We start from the raw sequence: 18,964 nt of genomic DNA on the forward strand, positions 1-18,964 counted from the left end.
TACTAGTAAAATTTATTGTATCTGTACATACTTAATTTGAGATTAAATTCATCTCATTTTGCTTTGTGAAATATGATCTTGGTTCTGATCATTTGTAAGATTACTTTAATGGAACATAAAATTTTGTCCTTTCAAATGTTTAATTGTTTTTCCTTAAGAAAAGAAAATGACTATGATGAAGAGTGGATTGCATGTTGAAAGAACATCTACCTTTTCATTTTATTCCTGGCTGTTTGCCCAGTTCTTTTGAAGGACTTAATAATTTTGTTTCCCAATGATGCCTAGAGGTGAAAAGAGACAGTGCCTGGTAGTTCAAAACAGTTTGAATGAGGTAATCAAACAGCACTGGAAAATGATCTGTCCCTGGTGACATACTACTGGGAATTCTAAAGGAGTTCACCAAAGGAAAGACTTTATAATTAAATTATCATTTAATCCCAATTCTGTACTTATTCATTCAGTTGAAATCAGTAGTGACAATAGGGATGTCTCATGGTATTTCATGAGTTGAAGAGAAAAGAAAATGCCTAAAGGATTATGTGTAAAAAAAAGTTACATTGATGCATGCTCATTTAGAAAAGCTTCATGGAATTCATTGTTTCTTTTCAGAAATATGAGATGACATCAGATACTTGGCTCTCCAAACAGGTATGGCATAGAAGGTTGCTTTATGTCACATTTTGGCAGTTGTGCTCATTCTACTTACCTGTTTGCTGTGTAAGAACTTTCTCTCAAAAGTTAACTCGGTATTACAACTTTAAGGCTTTACCATGTTTGAGTCTTTTCCATGAACATACTTATGACTTATCTTTTCTAGGACATAATTTATAAAAAGGCTAATTCTGTTCTCTTTAGAGCATAAGTTGCAGAATAACTACTAGGATCCGTTTTTTCAGTATCATTGATGTAACTAAACTTTCATGTAGATGAAAAGAGGAAAAAATTGTGACCCATTAAAGCTGTAAACCATCAGCATTGCTCAAATTGCCCAGAAAACTGACCAGACCTTCACATAAATTGTTTATATGGAGATTATTTAGATGAATGCTTCTTTTTTTAGATATATCCTAGCTCCTGATGCTAGTTTATGACATAAATGAGACTGGAATCCAGATCACAATAGAGTAACTACGAAACGTCTCCACAACATTGGCTTATACTGGACATTTCAGAAGGAAACACAAGTAGATTATCTGAATATGGCTGAACCCATTTTACTAGTAACTCCATCACTATCTTTTGCAAAGGGGAGTGTTGTGTTTGGCTTGTTTTTGATTTGTTTTGTTCTTCACAGCAATCTTTTATTTTATAGTCTCTCCTAAAGTGTCATACATATCTATGGTTTCAGTTACCTCCATGTATTGAGACGTCTAAATGTACAGCCTGGGCAGCTCATATCGCTGAGTTCTAAAACATCTGAATTCAAGCTTACCATCTTCTCCTAAATGTATAAAAGTAGCTGCATACTCCATAGGTCCACACTGAACATACGCTAGTCTTATATACTCTTCTTATCCTAGAAGTCAAGGACATAATTACCCATCCAGCTCTTAAAATCAGAAACCTAGCAGTCATTTTTAAGCTTTTCTTATCCTTTTCTGCATATTATTAGATGGTCATTCTGTATATTATTTGTCACCACGTTCTTCAGTTTCACATTCAAAGATCTCAAGTCAATTTACTTTTTGCCGCTTCACAAACAGCATCCAGGATCAAACTAGGAAGTAGGGTTCCTCTTTCTCTTCTGACTGCGCTCAACCCCTCAGGTATATGCCCATCTCTTCATGCTGCAGGCTGCGTGAGGGACCATTGCAAAGTGTGTACTTGGTTGCCCCTACCCATATCACTCTCACAACTGAAACTGAAATTTTTGTCAGTTCCTTCTCCATTCTAGGCACATGAGCTCTCATATTCACAAGGTCTGTGTAGGAGCCTGCCTTCTAAATGGAATTCTCTCAACTACTTTCTTTGGTGAAGGCTGCTTCTTTTTCAAACCTCAGCTTAAATCACCTACTTATAAAAGCATCTCCTTCAACCACCATATCAATAATTTTTTTAAAGTCAAGTGTAATCTTTTTGTAATACTTAAACAGTTATTTCTGTATTGTTTTCCTAAGTTCAGAAGGGCAGGAGGAATATTCATTTTTTGTTACCCATTGTAAACTAAATGTCTAATATGAGTTATAACAAAATCTCCATAAATACTTGCTGAATAAAGAAAGAAAAAGTAAGAAGGACTGTGGATAAGCTAAACCTTTTCTCATTTGAAGCATAAGCACACCGAATCTACTAATAGATAAATAAGTAGATGTTACTGTGAACTACTTAATCTTAATGAAATTGGGGGAAAAAACCCAACTTTGATCTTGTAGTCAGTAATGGATTTTCTTAAGTTAGATACTGAGAATAAAACCAATGACAAGCTATAACATAATGAATACTGATGTATTCAGAACTGTCCTGCATTATTAAACCATTTTACTCTCATTTTTATTTTTAGTGACACTCATAGTAGTGTAACATGCATCAACATAATGCATGCTCTTTTGGAATTATGTTATCTACATTTTAAATCCCAAATTTATGAATATTTAATATAAACTTTTCTTAAAGCAAAGAAACTAGTTATCAATTATTCAGTAAAAAAAAATGTAGGTGGTAGTTTGTCACAGTTGAGTTTTTCTCTAGGAGCTCTTGGAGAATTTTATAAAATATTTAGAATTTGATGAAATATAGAATATGAGAATGGTGGTAGTAATTAGATGAAGCAAATTTCTAAGACAATTAGAAACTTAATATAATCATCATATGCTCACTTTCTGGATGGTAGGAAGAACAGAGAAGTAGGCATATTTGGTCTTTCAGGAGACATGTGATAACCTACCTACAAAACTTCTGGCCAAGAGATAGAATTTGGTAACCCCAATTCATTGCCCTGTGCGTCAGAAACACTGACTTGTTTGCAGTCATGAAAGTGGACAGTGCAGTTGGCTCCACTTCCATTACTGGATTCTAGGAAAAGGCTGGCATAGAGCTCTATTTATTTTCAGATATTGCCTAGTGGTGAAGGTTATTAAGCCCAGCAGTGAATTTGAGAATATAGTCCCCATCTGCTCTTTCATTGAGCCATTTATAAGGTACTAGAATATGAAGGGAATGGGTGCACAAATACAAAAAGAAGAATGCCCAGATATCCCTGTACCTTTAAAAAGGTAATGTATTTTTGAAGCAACAGGGCAACAGTGTTAAATAGGGGAGAAGCTGATAGTTTGGAACAAATGTGGACAGAGTGAAATATAACAAACATGTCTGCCTGTTGTACACATGCATTCATCTATCCAGTTATGAGTTGGACACCCACTGGGTCCTAAGCAATAGAGCTAAAAAGATAAAATTTCCAACTTAGTTTAATTATTACTTGCCTAGTGAAGGAAGCCAACCATATAATAGAATGCATTGAATGCCATGATAGAAATGAATATGGGGTAATTGTTAGAATCGAGGAAAGATTTCCTAACTACAAGATACTGTCTAACTAGGAAAATTTGGAAATGGTTTCTGTTCCTTGAATTGAAGGAATAAATAACAAGAGTAAGATTCAGCATAAAGGAAAACAGAAAAGTTGTTCCAGAAAGAAAAAGCTTCACGTGCAAAGGCCAAGAGAGAGATCCCAGAGGGCAAGAGATGGAACCTACAGAATTATTGACTTTATGATAGCTGAAAGATGTCAGGTATCTTGTCAGTATTTATTATATGCCTAGCAATGTATTGTCTTCATCCTTGAGTTGTGTATTACTTCAGAGTTTAAAATTTTACATATATCATCTTATATTTTCCTGAGTGTCCATGAAGTAGACAAGGAACATATTATCCTTCTGTTTCTATCGAGGGATGAACTCACTAATGAAACTAAAATCAGACTCTTGATTTTATTAAAAAGTCATTAATTTATTCATTAAGTAAGTAAGTACTAAGCAAAACTTATGTGACAGTCATTGTCTAGGTGCTGGAGATAGAGCAGCAAAGAATACAAGGTTCCACCCTCATGGAGCTTACATTCCAGAGGCACACTGCCTACTTGCCTATCCACCTGCCCACCTGCATACATATACACATTTACCCCCTCCCAAAAAAATGCATACCTGCCTGAAGTATAGTATGATACATGCTTTTAGGTGTTAAGGAAAGAAACAGGAAGTAGGTAAAAGGGCATGAGGGATTCAGATAGAGGTGGATGATCTTGCTTCCAAGAGCTCCCTCTACAGGGGTAAATGGAAAGCACCTCACTGATAAGGTGACATAGAGATAACATACGAAAGAGATAAAAAGAAAGAACCAGACAAAGGGAATAAAAAGTGCAAAGACCATGGAGCCCGAGCATGCAGGATAAGGAAACAGGAGAACCAAAGGAGAGGAGATCAGAAAGAGAGTGCAGGGCCAGATCACCTGAAAGAACTTGTGGGCCACTTTAAAGACCCACAAAAGAAACCATAGCAAAGTCTTTCTTTTACCATGTGTATAATCACTTTCACTAATCCACTAGGAAAGAACGCAGTGCTCTGTCAGGCAAATCCATTTTCTTAATGTTTTCCCTGGAGGAAAAGGAAAGCAATCTATATGTATAGCTTCCATCATTTAATTTTCAGAAAATAATTCTATTGATTTAACATGCCACTAGAGTTTAATTAAAAAATCACCAAATGGGCATTTGTGTGTGTGTGTGTATTTTTGGAGGGGTGAACAGTGAAGATGATAAGTTTGAATTAAATGACTTTCAGTGGATTCCTTCCAGTTTTGCAGGCTTTTAGTTCTCATTATTATATTATATATATATATTATAATATATTATATATATTGTATATTATATAATATTATATTATAAAAATTCATTATTTTTAGAGATAATTTTTAGAGCTAACTTGACCTTTTTCACAAACGAATTCTAAATAAAAAATGGTGTGACCCATTAGCAATGGTTGGCAACACAAAGCACAATCTTGAGATCATTATATGCACTTTTGTGTTTTAGAATGAGGAGCCGGTTTTTTCTAGAGATGGCAGCAAATTCTTTATGACAGTTCCTGTGAAGCAAGGGGGCCGTGGAGAATTTCACCACATAGCAATGTTTCTTGTTCAGGTAAGTGCTGGCTTCTTTCATTTAGTGTCATTGCTGTCCTGCTCACAAAGGTACAATTCCTGTGGCATATTCTGAACCTACAGTTAATGCCTGTTAAGTCCAGCCATATATTTAACCCAAGTACTATGTTTTAGGAAGAGGATCCCCCTCCATAGCAATAAATTCGAATTGTACCTTCCCACAAAACAGTCTGAGCACTCAGTAGAATTTTGTGAGTCACACACGTATGCTAAGAGGTGAGGGCCTTGGGATATAGAATTGAATACATGAAAATTACCCACCCCCTATTTTTATAGACTTTAGGTCAAACTAGAGAAAATTTTTCATTCAACAAAAGATATAGTCCTTATTTTGTACAAGAAGTATTTTCAAGGTACTATGAATATTTTAAATACTTGAAGCAAACTAAATGTCCATCAAAAAATTGAACAACTGAATACATTATTGTATATACAAGGAAATATAATGCACATTTGAAAAACCAGGATAAAGACACAGAGTCTGTGCTATAGTTCTATAGACTTTCTGATAAAAAGGAAAGGCTTTAAATTTCAAATGAGTTAACAGTGAATAGTTTATACAGTTTTATCCAATTATTGAAAAATCAGAGAATTCAGAAATGGTTGAAATAAGACAAGGTTAATGAGTCAATCTGAATGTAATGGTCAATAACAAATATTCAGGAGAACTAGTTTCCTTCAAAATCAGATTAATAAACATCTCAGTCACAGGTAAAAGAAAATTTATAAAGGTAAAACTTTGTGGCTAAATTGGAATCCTCTTGGAAAGTTTACAAACTAGCCAAGAATCAACTTCATACTTACAAAATATAGAGTAAATATACATGTGCCAAAGGATCTCTAAACAACCTGGTTACTTTTAGGTCCTTAGAACCTTCAAGCCTTACGCATATTCTCAAACTTTTATCACTATCTACATACATATTTACGTTCAGCAACTCAGTGCCTTGAATTCTCAAAATCTTGTGTTGGTAGTTTAAATATAACACTTGTCTAAGCTCTGTACCTATTAAAATAATTGTCCTAATTTTAATTTTAATCAAAGCTAAAAAATAATTTGCAATATGTATAATTTCTACAATAGAGATGTAGATTAATTTTTATAGTGTATCATTAAGTTGGAAAAACAGATTATAGACTAATACATAATGTGATCTCATTTATATCCTAAATAAATGTATCCATATGTGCATAAACTTTGACAATTTTATATCTAGTAAAATGATTATATCAGATAGGAAGGACTAAGGGAACTCTTATTTCCTTTTTTTAAAATGTGAACTGGGGCGCCTGGGTGGCTCAGTGGGTTAAGCCGCTGCCTTCGGCTCAGGTCATGATCTCAGGGTCCTGGGATCGAGTCCCGCATCGGGCTCTCTGCTCAGCGGGGAGCCTGCTTCCTCCTCTCTCTCTGCCTTCCTCTCTGCCTACTTGTGATCTCTCTCTGTCGAATAAATAAATAAAATCTTTAAAAAAAAAAAAAAAATAAAATAAAATGTGAACTGGAGGAACCTTCACTAGCAAATTGTTCTACCTGATTAATTCTAGCTAGCTAATAGTAAACTTTGTTCTCATAAATACTATGAAAATATTTTGGCCAAAAATAATGAACCACACTTTCCAAATCTTAAAATTGACTGTGACATTTTATTAAATTTTTAAACTCCAGTATTTTATATTCAAGAAATTGGGTGAGAACCCAGGTGGTCAAAATTACATACAAATTGTAAATATTTATAAGAAAGGGAAAGAAGGATAAGGAAAGATGTGTAATACATCTTTAAATATATAATTCCAAGAAGACAATCTATTCAACAAATTGAGAAGACAAAGAGTGTCTTTTGAAAAGTGTTGGGAGGGAATGGAGGTGCTGATGCTGGCATGTAGGAACTGAGATTTATGAACCTAACAGAAGTTCCTTTATAAGCCTTAGGAAGAAATACCTTCTGTCCCCTATCAAATGATCCTGACATGCAGGCTAATGCATTATTTCTGAAATGTTCAGAACAACTTCACAGAGCAGATGTGTTTACTTTGTTCCTCTTCTATATGAAGATTGTAACAAAGCTTTCATTGAAGTAGAAAATATTTTGATCTATTCTGGTTGCAGTTCAGGGACTCTGTGGCTTGCTTCACTGAGAAATAAACATGACTGCATGATTATTTATGGATATTTTGGCATTGTGGATGAAATTAATCTACTTTGTTAATGAGTTAGAGGTCAGTGGTTAGACAACTGTAAGTTATGCCTAAGTCTACACACTCACCCAGTCTTAGTGAATAGTTTGAATTCCTTTGCCTCAGTTTTTTAAATAGCTTACAAAAAAGCTCATTTATTAATCTTTTATGATTACCATTCTGACACATATATATGTTATAAAGACTTCTACAATTCTAAATTGAATTAACTAAACTAATTTAAAATCAAACCCAATCTCATCACCCCACACTCTCACACTATACATCAATTGGTGTATGTATTTTAATTCCTTTTAACATTAAAAAAATTGATTTCCCTTAAATATTGCATTCAAAGCTCATATATATATTTTTGTATTTAAAGAAAAATTTATAAGCATTTTAACATCATTATTATGTTAATATTTAATGTTATTCTTAAGTATGGTTTTAATAGCTGTTCAACATTCTGCCAAATAGATTTACTCTATTGTTTTTAAATGAATCAATTTAATCATCATTAAAATTACTCTAATTTTGATACTAGAAATTATTCAGAGATAAATATTCTTATATATAAATACTTATTTGTGATTATTACCACAAAAATATATTTTAAGATATCAAAAGATACCTAGGCAAAGCATATGTGTACATACGTATTTGTTTAGGTTTTGATACTCAGTTCCAAATTGGCTGTCCAAAAATAGTGTAATAATTTATAGTCTTAAACAGTAATGCATACTAGCATTGATGACTTTTTACCCTCTCTTTCTTCCCTTGACATACTGAAAGTGAGAACTGACAGGAACAGCCAACAGGCAGGATGACCACCCTTGAAGTATTTGATACTTAGCTATATTTGAGAGCTTCCTCACTGACTGAAAATATATTTTTCTGTTGAAGTATCTTACTAAATGAAATTAGTAAATTTTTGCAAACCTTTTGCTCTCCTTCACAAGTAGGTAGATAAAAACTATTAACTGGAGATCAGGCTATGTAATTAGTCTTTGAGGCTATTTCATTATAAAGGGTGATGGTGGTCATTAACAAATATTTTAGTGTTCTTTTTTCTCATTTACAGAAGTGACTGATCTTTCCTAAAGTAATTTCAAAAAATAAAAGTAGAAAGAATTTATGTAGTTTCCTCATTTTAGACAAGATTATAATTTTATATAAACTATAGTATTTCATTCTCCTATTTTTAATTCTAATTTAAAGCATACTTTTCTCCTAATGCTACATAATTTTGAAAATGTTCTTTAGAAGATTAATATTTAGTTGACTTTACATAGATACTTAACCCAGTATTTGTAATTTGCTGTAATTATATGTCACTATACAAGAAACTACTTTATATTACGGATTATTTATTTCGTTTTGATTAACAGAACTAGAATTCCTTTATGAAAAGTAAAATATTTCTATTCTCTCTCTTTCTATGTATATATAGTGCATATAGTGTATATATATTCTATGTATATATATATAGAATATATATGAGCTTAGAAATATATACTAATATATCTATATACATACATATATTACTTTTATTTCTACATTACTTTCAGTATGAATATGTGATAGTATAATTTCTCTACTTTTTTAAGTATTAATGAAAATAAAAACTGGCTTCTCTAAAAATCTATATAGTTTAATTGTTCTTTTGAGTAGAATATGCAGTATGCATTATTAATATCAATTTATGTATTTCCTGAACCAAAAAGTGATGCAGAATTTCTTTACCTCAGACCATTAAACTTGTGCCTGCTTCAGAAATGTTCCCTTCCTCTTTCCCCTCCACAGTATTCCTTACAGAGGCCTTTAACTTCTGAGTTGCCCTATCTGGAACTCTAATATCCCACACACTGTAATGCAGGCTGCAGTTAAGTAAAAGGTTTCTGTCAAAAACATGGCTACCTTTTTCTCTCAAATATGGAGTAAGCAGAGTTTCAATCATGTTAAGTGGTTTAAATTCATAAACATAAGGAATTGCCCTGTCATCTTCCTAAATTGTGTTAAATGAAAAATTACATATGTTGGTGAATCCATTCTCTTTCTCTTTGCAGCAATAGAAAGTTTTGCTCATGAGAGCTGATGATTTCACATGGAACAAATTTAAATGCCATTATTCATTACAAATACTGCAGAAAATGGCATGCCCCCATTTCACAATTCTATCACCTAATCAACCCAATAAATTTTTTTCATTAAATTTCACTACTGCGTCTGATTAGGACATTGTCTGAAAACAATTAGCTCACCTCATGTGATAAATAGACAGTAAATTAAAGCATGCTATTTTTAAGCACCACAATATTTCACTTATTTAGAAGCTGTAGAAGTTCAACAGAATTTAATATAAGAAATTAAAATGAGCAGTGTGTAATCAGGTAAAAAGCACATGCATTATTAAAATTTACTGATACCAATATCTTTCAAATTTTTAAATAGAAATATAAGATTAATATTTAATTTTTCTGAGTAAGAAACAAATCTATACCAATTTGAGGGGATGTGTCTGATGTCTAATGGAGTCTGATGTCTTATTCCCAAATTTTATTTGGGAATAAAAACACTTTATCTGCATCCTAGATTGTCACCACTCTAGTGAAGGAAATAATTAGTTCTATTGCTATTTATTCTAAAATTAAAAGTGAAATATGAGTTTAATTTAAAGGTCATGTTGCCCTTGTCAAAAGTCCACTGTGCTTTCATATCCATAATCATTTTTTTTTCTGTTCTACCAACTTAATAATATAGAGACCATGGTTGCATGGGAAGTACTGTGCATCAAAAATTATTATTTCCTGCTTTGTTAAATTTTCTTGGCCACAAATGCTTGTCTTTTGAAGGTGGATTGAAAACAGATACAGACACCTTGCTCATGAAATCTAGTCAAGTTCCCTGATACTTATTTTGAACTTACTATATGGCCATCTACTGTATTCTGATTTGCACTACAATTACTTACCTGAAGTCCAGATCAAAAGTAATATGCTCACTGCAGTGATATAATCTGATATGCATTAGTGGGAAAGAGTTGAGTCTTAGCACTATAACTATAGAACTATAAAAGATAGGGTCTGCTATTATATGTGAAATGAGGTTTAACTTACTCCATAGCCCAGATTTGCCCTGTTGGATATAAAGCAAACAGAGCAATTTGAATGATTGTGAGGTTACTGTTAAAGCTTCCAACAAGGGAACTTTTGGTCCTAAATTAGAAGCATAATATTTTATGATAGATATATTACTGAAATTAATAATGTACAGTTTTAATCTTGTATACATTGTGTACAGGCATTGTCTCAAAGCACTGGATTTTTGCTCATGATCACTTGTAATGTGGATACTCTTCTATCCTTAAGCATACACCTATAAATAACAAAATTTTTCTGAAAACAATCGAATCGAAAATATAATCAACCTAGAATTCTTTGAACCGAAGGCATCTCTAGATATGTACAAATATAGAGCAACAGTTCTTTACCTTTTAATGTTTTGAGATGTTGTTCATCTTAAAAGATGAACTAAAGATGCACTAAAACCTTGAAATCTTAGTATCCTGTCCTTGGCTCATTCAAAGCAGGGTCTGAAAATGAGTAAGGAAAACCATCTGTTGGTAATGTTGACCTATGGGAATTTGGCCATTAAATATATGACTTCAGAACTCTATGTAAGCCTTTGGTCCATGTCTGCCTCAAATCACAGAAATTTGGTTTCATCTTTGCATTTATTCTTTCATTCAGCAAATACTTATAATGCACTGTAATGTGTCAGATAGTATGCAAAAAACAAGTTAAAGAAGCCATATGTTTGTTGTTGATGTTAAAAAGCTAGAGATGTTAAAAAGTCTAGAGAATTCCTTTTAAACAAGGAATAGATGATTTAGAGAGATGTCTTAATATAGACATAGACCAATAAGACATTGAGAATTTTTGAAGGAAAATTCTAGTACTACCTATATGTAGTGGAGCAGAACGCCCTTTTAGTTTCTGCTTCCAGTAGTATGGAAAAATTGATATTATAATAAGATTCTCCCATATCAAAACCCTCAGTTTCTGGATATATTTATACCAAAGACACATGTGAAGTATTACTCACCCTAATGTATTGCATTCTCAGAAGACAATCCAATTGAATTAGAGGTGAGTTCCAACATAAATAACTGTCCCAAAGCCATACATTTGGAAATAAAGTATAATTCCTGCATTATTCATGGGTTTAGTAGGAAATATATACACTATATTATATACATAAATGTAATATATAATCTATAAAAGGAACTAGGTACTATATAACATTCAATATCAGAATTTGGAAAAAAACAAAATAAATGCAAATGAAGAAAAGAAATGAAAAATACAGTAGTAGAGTTTAGTGAACTAGAGAAAAGGTAAAATAATGAGGCTTAGCAAAACAAATATTTGGCTCTTTGCAAAAAAAGAAAAATTAAACCTACAATGTCTATTAAGTTTAATTGAAAAAGTGGGAAAACTGCCAAAGTATAAGTAATGAAAAAGGAAGCAAAACTGTAGATTTAAAAATGTATTTTAAAATACTATTAATAACTTCAAGCCAACGAATTTGAAAACTTGAGTGAAATGTATAAACTCTAGAAAAAAAATTACCAAATCTGATTTAAGAAACAATCTGGTTGTCCCATATCATTAAGGTAATGGAACAATGTTTTTAAATGTCTCCACATCAAGTACAGGTGTTTTCAAAGGTGGGCTCTACTAAATACTCAAAATGTTCAAGAAGCACACACTTAAATTGTATAGAAACACATTCAGAAAATAGAAAAAGATGGACTTTTTTTTAGTGTATTTTATGATAAAAGTATCATCCTGTACCCAAAACCAAATGAAGATAGTATGAGAAAGGACAATTAGAGGTCACTTAGGAACTCCTAAACCAAATTGTAGCAAATTGAATTCTTCAGTGGATTTAAAAAAAAAAAATGCTATTATTTTTCACAGAGGAACGCTAAGTTTGCTTAAAATGTAAATAATAATTTAATTCATTGCATTTGCATCTACACAAAAAGATAGAATGGTTTTCTAGATGTAGAAACAGGCTCCAATAAATTCCATAAAATCCACATTTAGAAATCTTAGAAATATAGGAACAAAGACAAATTCTTTAAGCTGATAAAGGCATTCGCCAAAAACTTAGGTAATTTAGTATAGTCTACAGTGGATCATTGATTATATTCCTTCTAAAAATCAGCATTGAAACTATGTATATTGACAGGTAGCAAACAGACTTGACCTGGGGATCATTTCCTAGCGTGTAAAAATATTGAAACACTATGATATATACCTGAAATAATAAGATATTTTGTCAGTTAAACTTAAATATTAATTATCATTAAATAAGTACTTGTAGATACAAAATTATCAAATGTGAGACTTAAAACTCAGAAAAGCCTTCATAAAGTAGAAAGAAAAGTTGTAAACCAAACCATAACAGATTTTGGGAAGAAAACTGAAAAAAAATAGTACAAAATAGTAACTAATAGATTAATTGAAAGATGACCAAGAGTAAACAGGTATTGTTGAAAATATACTAGTGGGTATCAAGAAGATAAATGGAAACAAATGAGTAAACAAATAGAGAGGATCAGAAATTGCTAAGATAGGAAAATAATATGAATTGACATTTAATTAGATTTCCTAAAAAAGAGGAGAAGAATAGTAGAAGAAAGGTAGCATTTAAAACCATAACCCAGCAATAAACCCAAACAACAAAAAATGGTAAAGAAAGAAAAGATAGTTTTGGGGGGGTGGTGGTAAGAGCATTATTAAAGTTATTAGTACATTAATAATGTATAAAAATAAAACAAAACTGACCACTAGATTTCGGAACATTTAAAAATATTACAAAAACTGCCTATAAAAAACTCATTAAATGTGATATCCATAATATAAAAACTCATTAAATGTGATATCCATAATATAAAATATGACAGAAATTTTCAAAAGTTATCAGTCATACCCAATAAGTGTAATTTGGCTTACCTTATGTACCAAAATTTTTAAGAAAATGTTTCTCATACTGGTTTTTGAAATTAATGCAATTCAGTCTTTTTGAAAATACACATTTAAAAAGGGATTTAGAAAAGCTAAATACTGATGCTAGACAAGATGAGTTTTCATGCCCCAAGGCATTTAGAAGAGCAGAAGATACTTTATAATGTTCAATGGCATAAATCACAAGGAAGGTATAATAGTTAGAAATGTCTGGATCTGGGGCGCCTGGGTGGCTCAGTGGGTTAAGCCGCTGCCTTTGGCTCAGGTCATGATCTCAGGGTCCTGGGATTGAGTCCCGCATCGGGCTCTCTGCTCAGCAGGGAGCCTGCTTCCCTCTCTCTCTCTCTCTCTGCCTGCCTCTCCATCTACTTGTGATTTCTCTCTGTCAAATAAATAAATAAAGTTTAAAAAAAAAAAAAGAAAGAAATGTCTGGATCTATGCCTCAGATAGTTCAGTAGCTACCTTCATAAATTGGAAATGCACAAAAGCTACTTGATAATATGGAAGCCTTCCTGTACCATCCTGGGTCTAAAGTGAATCACAGTATATGATTTTTATATGTATATATGTTGATTATGTTATACATAATATATATTGTAATGTTATTGTATTATTTTCTATTTTATTCTATTAACCACATTATATATGTACATATGTATGTGTATATATATATGTGTGTGTGTGAGATAAATCCTTTTCAAGTTTTTCAGTGTTCAAGGGAACACTGACTGAAGTTGAACATGTAGTTTAAAGGCTCAATAAATTCTGTAAACTAGAACTTACATGAAAGCATGCTATGATCACAAGGTAATAAGCCTAGATATCAAGAATACATTTTTAACAAGCTTTCTGGCTAGCAAACTTTTTAAAAGTAAATTCAATTAAACAATTACTTAGAAATTTCAAATTTGTCAAATTTATACAATAGCAATAACAACAAGAATGACAATACCTTCTTCAGAATCAGATGTCAGAATAAAACTCATAGCTATACAAACTTATAACAACTAAAATGGAGGAATGAAATTAAATGAGTCGAATTCCTAACCCAAATAGCTAAAAAAAATACCAGCAAAGTAAGACAAATTTAGAACTAATAAAAAACAATAATGTTTGCTCTCTTGGAAAACACACACACAGGGGCGCCTGGGTGGCTCAGTGGGTTAAAGCCTCTGCCTTCGGCTCAGGTCATGATCTCAGGGTCCTCGGATCGAGGCCCGCATCGGGCTCTCTGCTCGGTAGGGAGCCTGCTTCTTCCCTCTCTCTCTGTCTGCCTCTCTGCCTACTTGTGATCTCTCTCTATCAAATAAATAAAATAAAATAAAATAAAAAAGAAAAACACACACACATACACAGACAAAACACAAGCTGGCCCAACTGAGGAAAAAATGAGAAATAAAACACACACAATTAGAAATGACTGGTAGGCAATAACAAAGGGCATTTTAATAGATCCTGAGAGAGTACTTTGCAGAACTCTTTGCCAATTAATTTGAAAATTTAGACCAAATGAACAATTTCATGAGGAAATACATTTAACCAAAACTGCCCCAAGAGAGACAGCCAGCTTACATTGACTAATTACACAGAAGAAATAAAATGTCATCAAAGAACTACACCACAAAGGAACACCAAGGCCCACAGGATTGTATAAGAGAATCTTACCAGACATTCAAAAGTAATGGCAACACAATTCGAATTGTTATATAGCATTGGTTTTCTTTATAGTTGCTATAAAAAAAAGGCCTTTTATAAAATTTAATACCAATTCCTGGTTTTAAAAAACTTTAAAGTATAGGAATTGGTAGATAATTTCTTAAAATGATAAAATGCATATGCCTCAGTCCATAACCCAGTAGAGTGGCATTCCCATTAAGGTTGGGAACAAGAAAGCATGCACACTGTCTCCACAATATTGCTTTGGAAAGCATTCGTGTAAATCAGATGAAAATATGATGAAAACCATAAGCCATAGATTGGGAGAAGTATTCAGTGAGATAGCAGTATAGATATTCAGTATATGGAAATGAATAGTGTTCCTATTTGCAAATAATAACCATTTAGAAAGGATTTGGAATAAAAAGCCATACGCATTAACATCAAACAGTAATGAATATGAAAATGAAATATATATGAAGTGTGCAAAATGTACAGAACCTCTTTGAGGACAACATTAAGATATTTCTGAAAGGCATAAAGAAGACTTGAACAATAGGAGAATATTCCTGTTCTGGGTTCAAATGACTGAAGACCATAAAGAGTATTATGTATCAATAACAAATATTAATTATAAATTTTATTTTATCTCACTAAGAAATTCTAGCAAGTTTTTATATGCTTGAATGAGATATGCTAATTTTTTATCAAATAATATCTAGGAAAAGCCTGAAAAAATAGTGAGAAGGGGTGAATTCTAAGTAATATAGATGTTAAAAAAATCTGTAATTAAGAATGTATGGTTTTGGGACATGAATTAACAGAGACTAAAGCATAGATAATACAGAAATAGCCTTAGACACATATGGTAATTTAATATATGATAAAAATGACCTTTCAAAGTACTGGAAAAAGTGAATTTTTTCATAAAATAGTTTTGGAAAAATTGATTATCATTAGGAAAGATAAAAGTAGTTACACAATACCATCATAATTCTAACATCAGAGATTTAACTTTGAGAAATAAAACCTTAAATGTACAAGGTGAAAACACCAATAAAATTATTAATAACCTTAGACTGAAGAAAGCCTTTAAAGTATGCACCAGTATACAGAGACAATGTAAGAATATAATGGTAAATTTGATAACATAAAGATTAGAAAAAAATTTTGGGAAAAACAGTACCATAACTGATGTCAGCACAGAATGACAAATCGGGAGAACATATCTGCAGCTTACATCTCACATAATGGATATAAAGAGCTCCTTAAAAATAAAGACCAAAACCAAAGAAATCTAATAGATAATACAGACAAACATTAGCAGAGATTATGACTGAATCTTATTTGTAATGATGCAAATGACAGATTATATATGTTGTCTTATACGTATATACATACATATGTGTATCTCATGCTCAACTTTTTTCGAAAAAGAAATGCAAAATAGGCAGGATGTACAAAATGATACTTTCCTTATGGAGGAGTACATCATGACAATACTTCTCTACATGTTAAATACAAGCATATATACAGAGTTAATTACTGTGGTATTACTTGAGATGTGTTTCTTAGGAAGCTAGTTAAGGTACACAGGGGACTATGTAAGAATAAAAAGGATGGAAGAAGGGGCACCTGGGTGGCTCAGTCAGTTAAATACCTGCCTTCAGCTCAGGTCATGCTTCTCCCTCTGCCTGCTGCTCCCCCTGCTTGTGCTCTCTCTCTGTCAAATGAATAAATAAAACCTTTAATAAAAAGTTGGAAGATCTAGAACAATGGAGCACCTCCTATACTCTGATTTATATGTATATGTGTAACTGTTTATATTTATAGTTATATAATATTAATGTTTTAAGTATAAAAAGCTTCCCCCCAAAAGGATGAGAACCTAATAAAAAAATTTCTATATGTATATATATATTATATATATCTATCTATATATCTACCTATCTATATAGATATAGATATATCTATCTATATATGTATATAGTGTGTTTGAACCATCTACATTTTTTTTCCTTTTAAAAAAGATTTTATTTATTTATTACCGAGGAAGAGAGCCAGAGAAAGAGCAAGAGTGGAGGGGAGGGGCAGAGGCAGAAGCAGACTCCCTGCTGAGCAGGGAGCCAGGCTTGGCCTCCATCCCAGGAAGCTGGAATCAGGACCTCAGCCTAAGGCAGATGCCTAACTAACTAACCCATCCAGTTGTCCCCCATCTACATATTTTTAAAAGAAAATGAAATACAAAAAGTGAGGACAACAAAGCCTATGTTGAAATACTAAGAGAAGTAAATACACCTAGATCTAAATCAAACTGATATGAATTTGAATTGAAGATAATACTAAGGACACACACACGCACAGGGAGAGAAACAGGGAAATCTTTCTAGCTATCCATCAGTCTCTTCTAAAAAGGCCCAGCACTAATAACACTATAGAGTAGTATGAGCAAACATAACCCTGTATCTTTAAATACCATAATCCAGTAGAAGAAATTCCATGGAGAAATTACTGCTTACAGTTGGAGGTAGTGGAAGTAAAATATCTACGAACATGTGATTGTGTGTAAACATGGAAGTGCTCAAGACCAATGTAAGCATTTCCAAAGAATAGAGAGGTTAACTTGAAGGAGTCCCTGCTAACCTCATTTTGACAATTTCAGCATCATAAAGAGTAACAACAGTAATGGAATGTAACATTGCATTAAACATGCTTAAGTGTATAGTAATATGAAGAGTAGGAAGAAAGAGAATGGGAATAAACACAAGGAGAAAGAGTAGAAGTTGTTTTTACAGAAGTATACCACCTAATAAATATAAAAGTGATGTTAGAATTGGAAAATCACTTTGAGATGGTAATTTATTCAGAGAAAGGTCATGAATGGATGCCAAACCTACTGAGTGAAGTTAATGGAGACAAAGGTATTCACATAATGTTCAAGTATCCGTCCCGCTTTTAATTATAAAGCAGAATGTATTTTTCCAATGACTATATCCCACAGTTACCATGTAAATGGCATTGTCATGAGAGGCAAGATATGTAATGGTATGTTTCCTAATATGAAGCAAAAGAAGTATCCGATATCATTTCTGTAATATTTTTGCTAAAAATATTGAGCCTAAATTAAAGCATAAGAAAAAATTCAGACAAATCCAAAATGCTGAATATTCTATAAGACCACTGGACCAGGAGTCTAAAAATGGCCAATGTTGTAGAAATCAAAAAGGACAAATGTTTTTCTTTGAGACTATAGAGATGACAATCCAATATGATACATAAACCTTGACTGAGACATCTGTTTTATCTAAATATATAAATTATGTATTTAGATACATTTAAACATGAAATACATTATATATGTATATAGAAAGTTATTTGGGTTACTTGGGGCTCTTCTGGAATTTAGGGTATAGACTACATATTTAGATGAGTTAATGTTAATATTTATAGGTATGATATGTGACTTGCTTACATGTGAAGATAGTCTTAATTTTGAGACATAGTATTTAAGGCAAAAGTATCCTGATATTTGCAGCTCACTTTTAAATGATTCAGCAAACAACAAAAGAGGGAGGGGCAAATATCCAACAGGTTGACTTTTGGTGAGTCTCCGTGATGATCTTATGGATATTTGTGTACTTTTCATTTGGCCTTTCTGTAGGTTTGAAAAAGAAAATGAATAGGGGCATAGAGCTATCTTGATGTTAATGGCTTGCTTGCCAAAAGACAACATTGATCAAGCCTCCGGTATCCCCGCACCTTGTAGGCCCTCTTTAGCATATGAAAGCTCTGTTGAAACTTCCCTTCCCCTCACCTTCCCCCCACTACAGGGTACATAATCTGCCATCCCTCACAACCCGGGGCAGCAGCTCTTCCTGCCCAGTCCCCGGGCTTTAATAAACCACCATTTTGCACCAAAAAAAAAAAAAAAAAAAAA

At 32.6% G+C, this 18,964-nt stretch overlaps 1 protein-coding gene across 2 annotated transcripts in view; it reads left to right on the forward strand.

The window, feature by feature from the left end:
* DPP10 (dipeptidyl peptidase like 10) overlaps window positions 1-18,964 on the forward strand; it is a 599,077-nt gene that overhangs the window by 520,372 nt on the left and 59,741 nt on the right. For both annotated transcript variants that reach the window (XM_059394419.1, XM_059394420.1), the window contains exons 12-13: window positions 610-648; window positions 5,030-5,137. In XM_059394419.1, coding sequence (XP_059250402.1) covers window positions 610-648; window positions 5,030-5,137 — 147 coding nt within the window. The remainder of the gene's footprint in view (window positions 1-609; window positions 649-5,029; window positions 5,138-18,964) is intronic.

Source organism: Mustela nigripes, chromosome 3, assembly GCF_022355385.1.
Source record: "Mustela nigripes isolate SB6536 chromosome 3, MUSNIG.SB6536, whole genome shotgun sequence".
NCBI lineage: Eukaryota > Metazoa > Chordata > Mammalia > Carnivora > Mustelidae > Mustela > Mustela nigripes.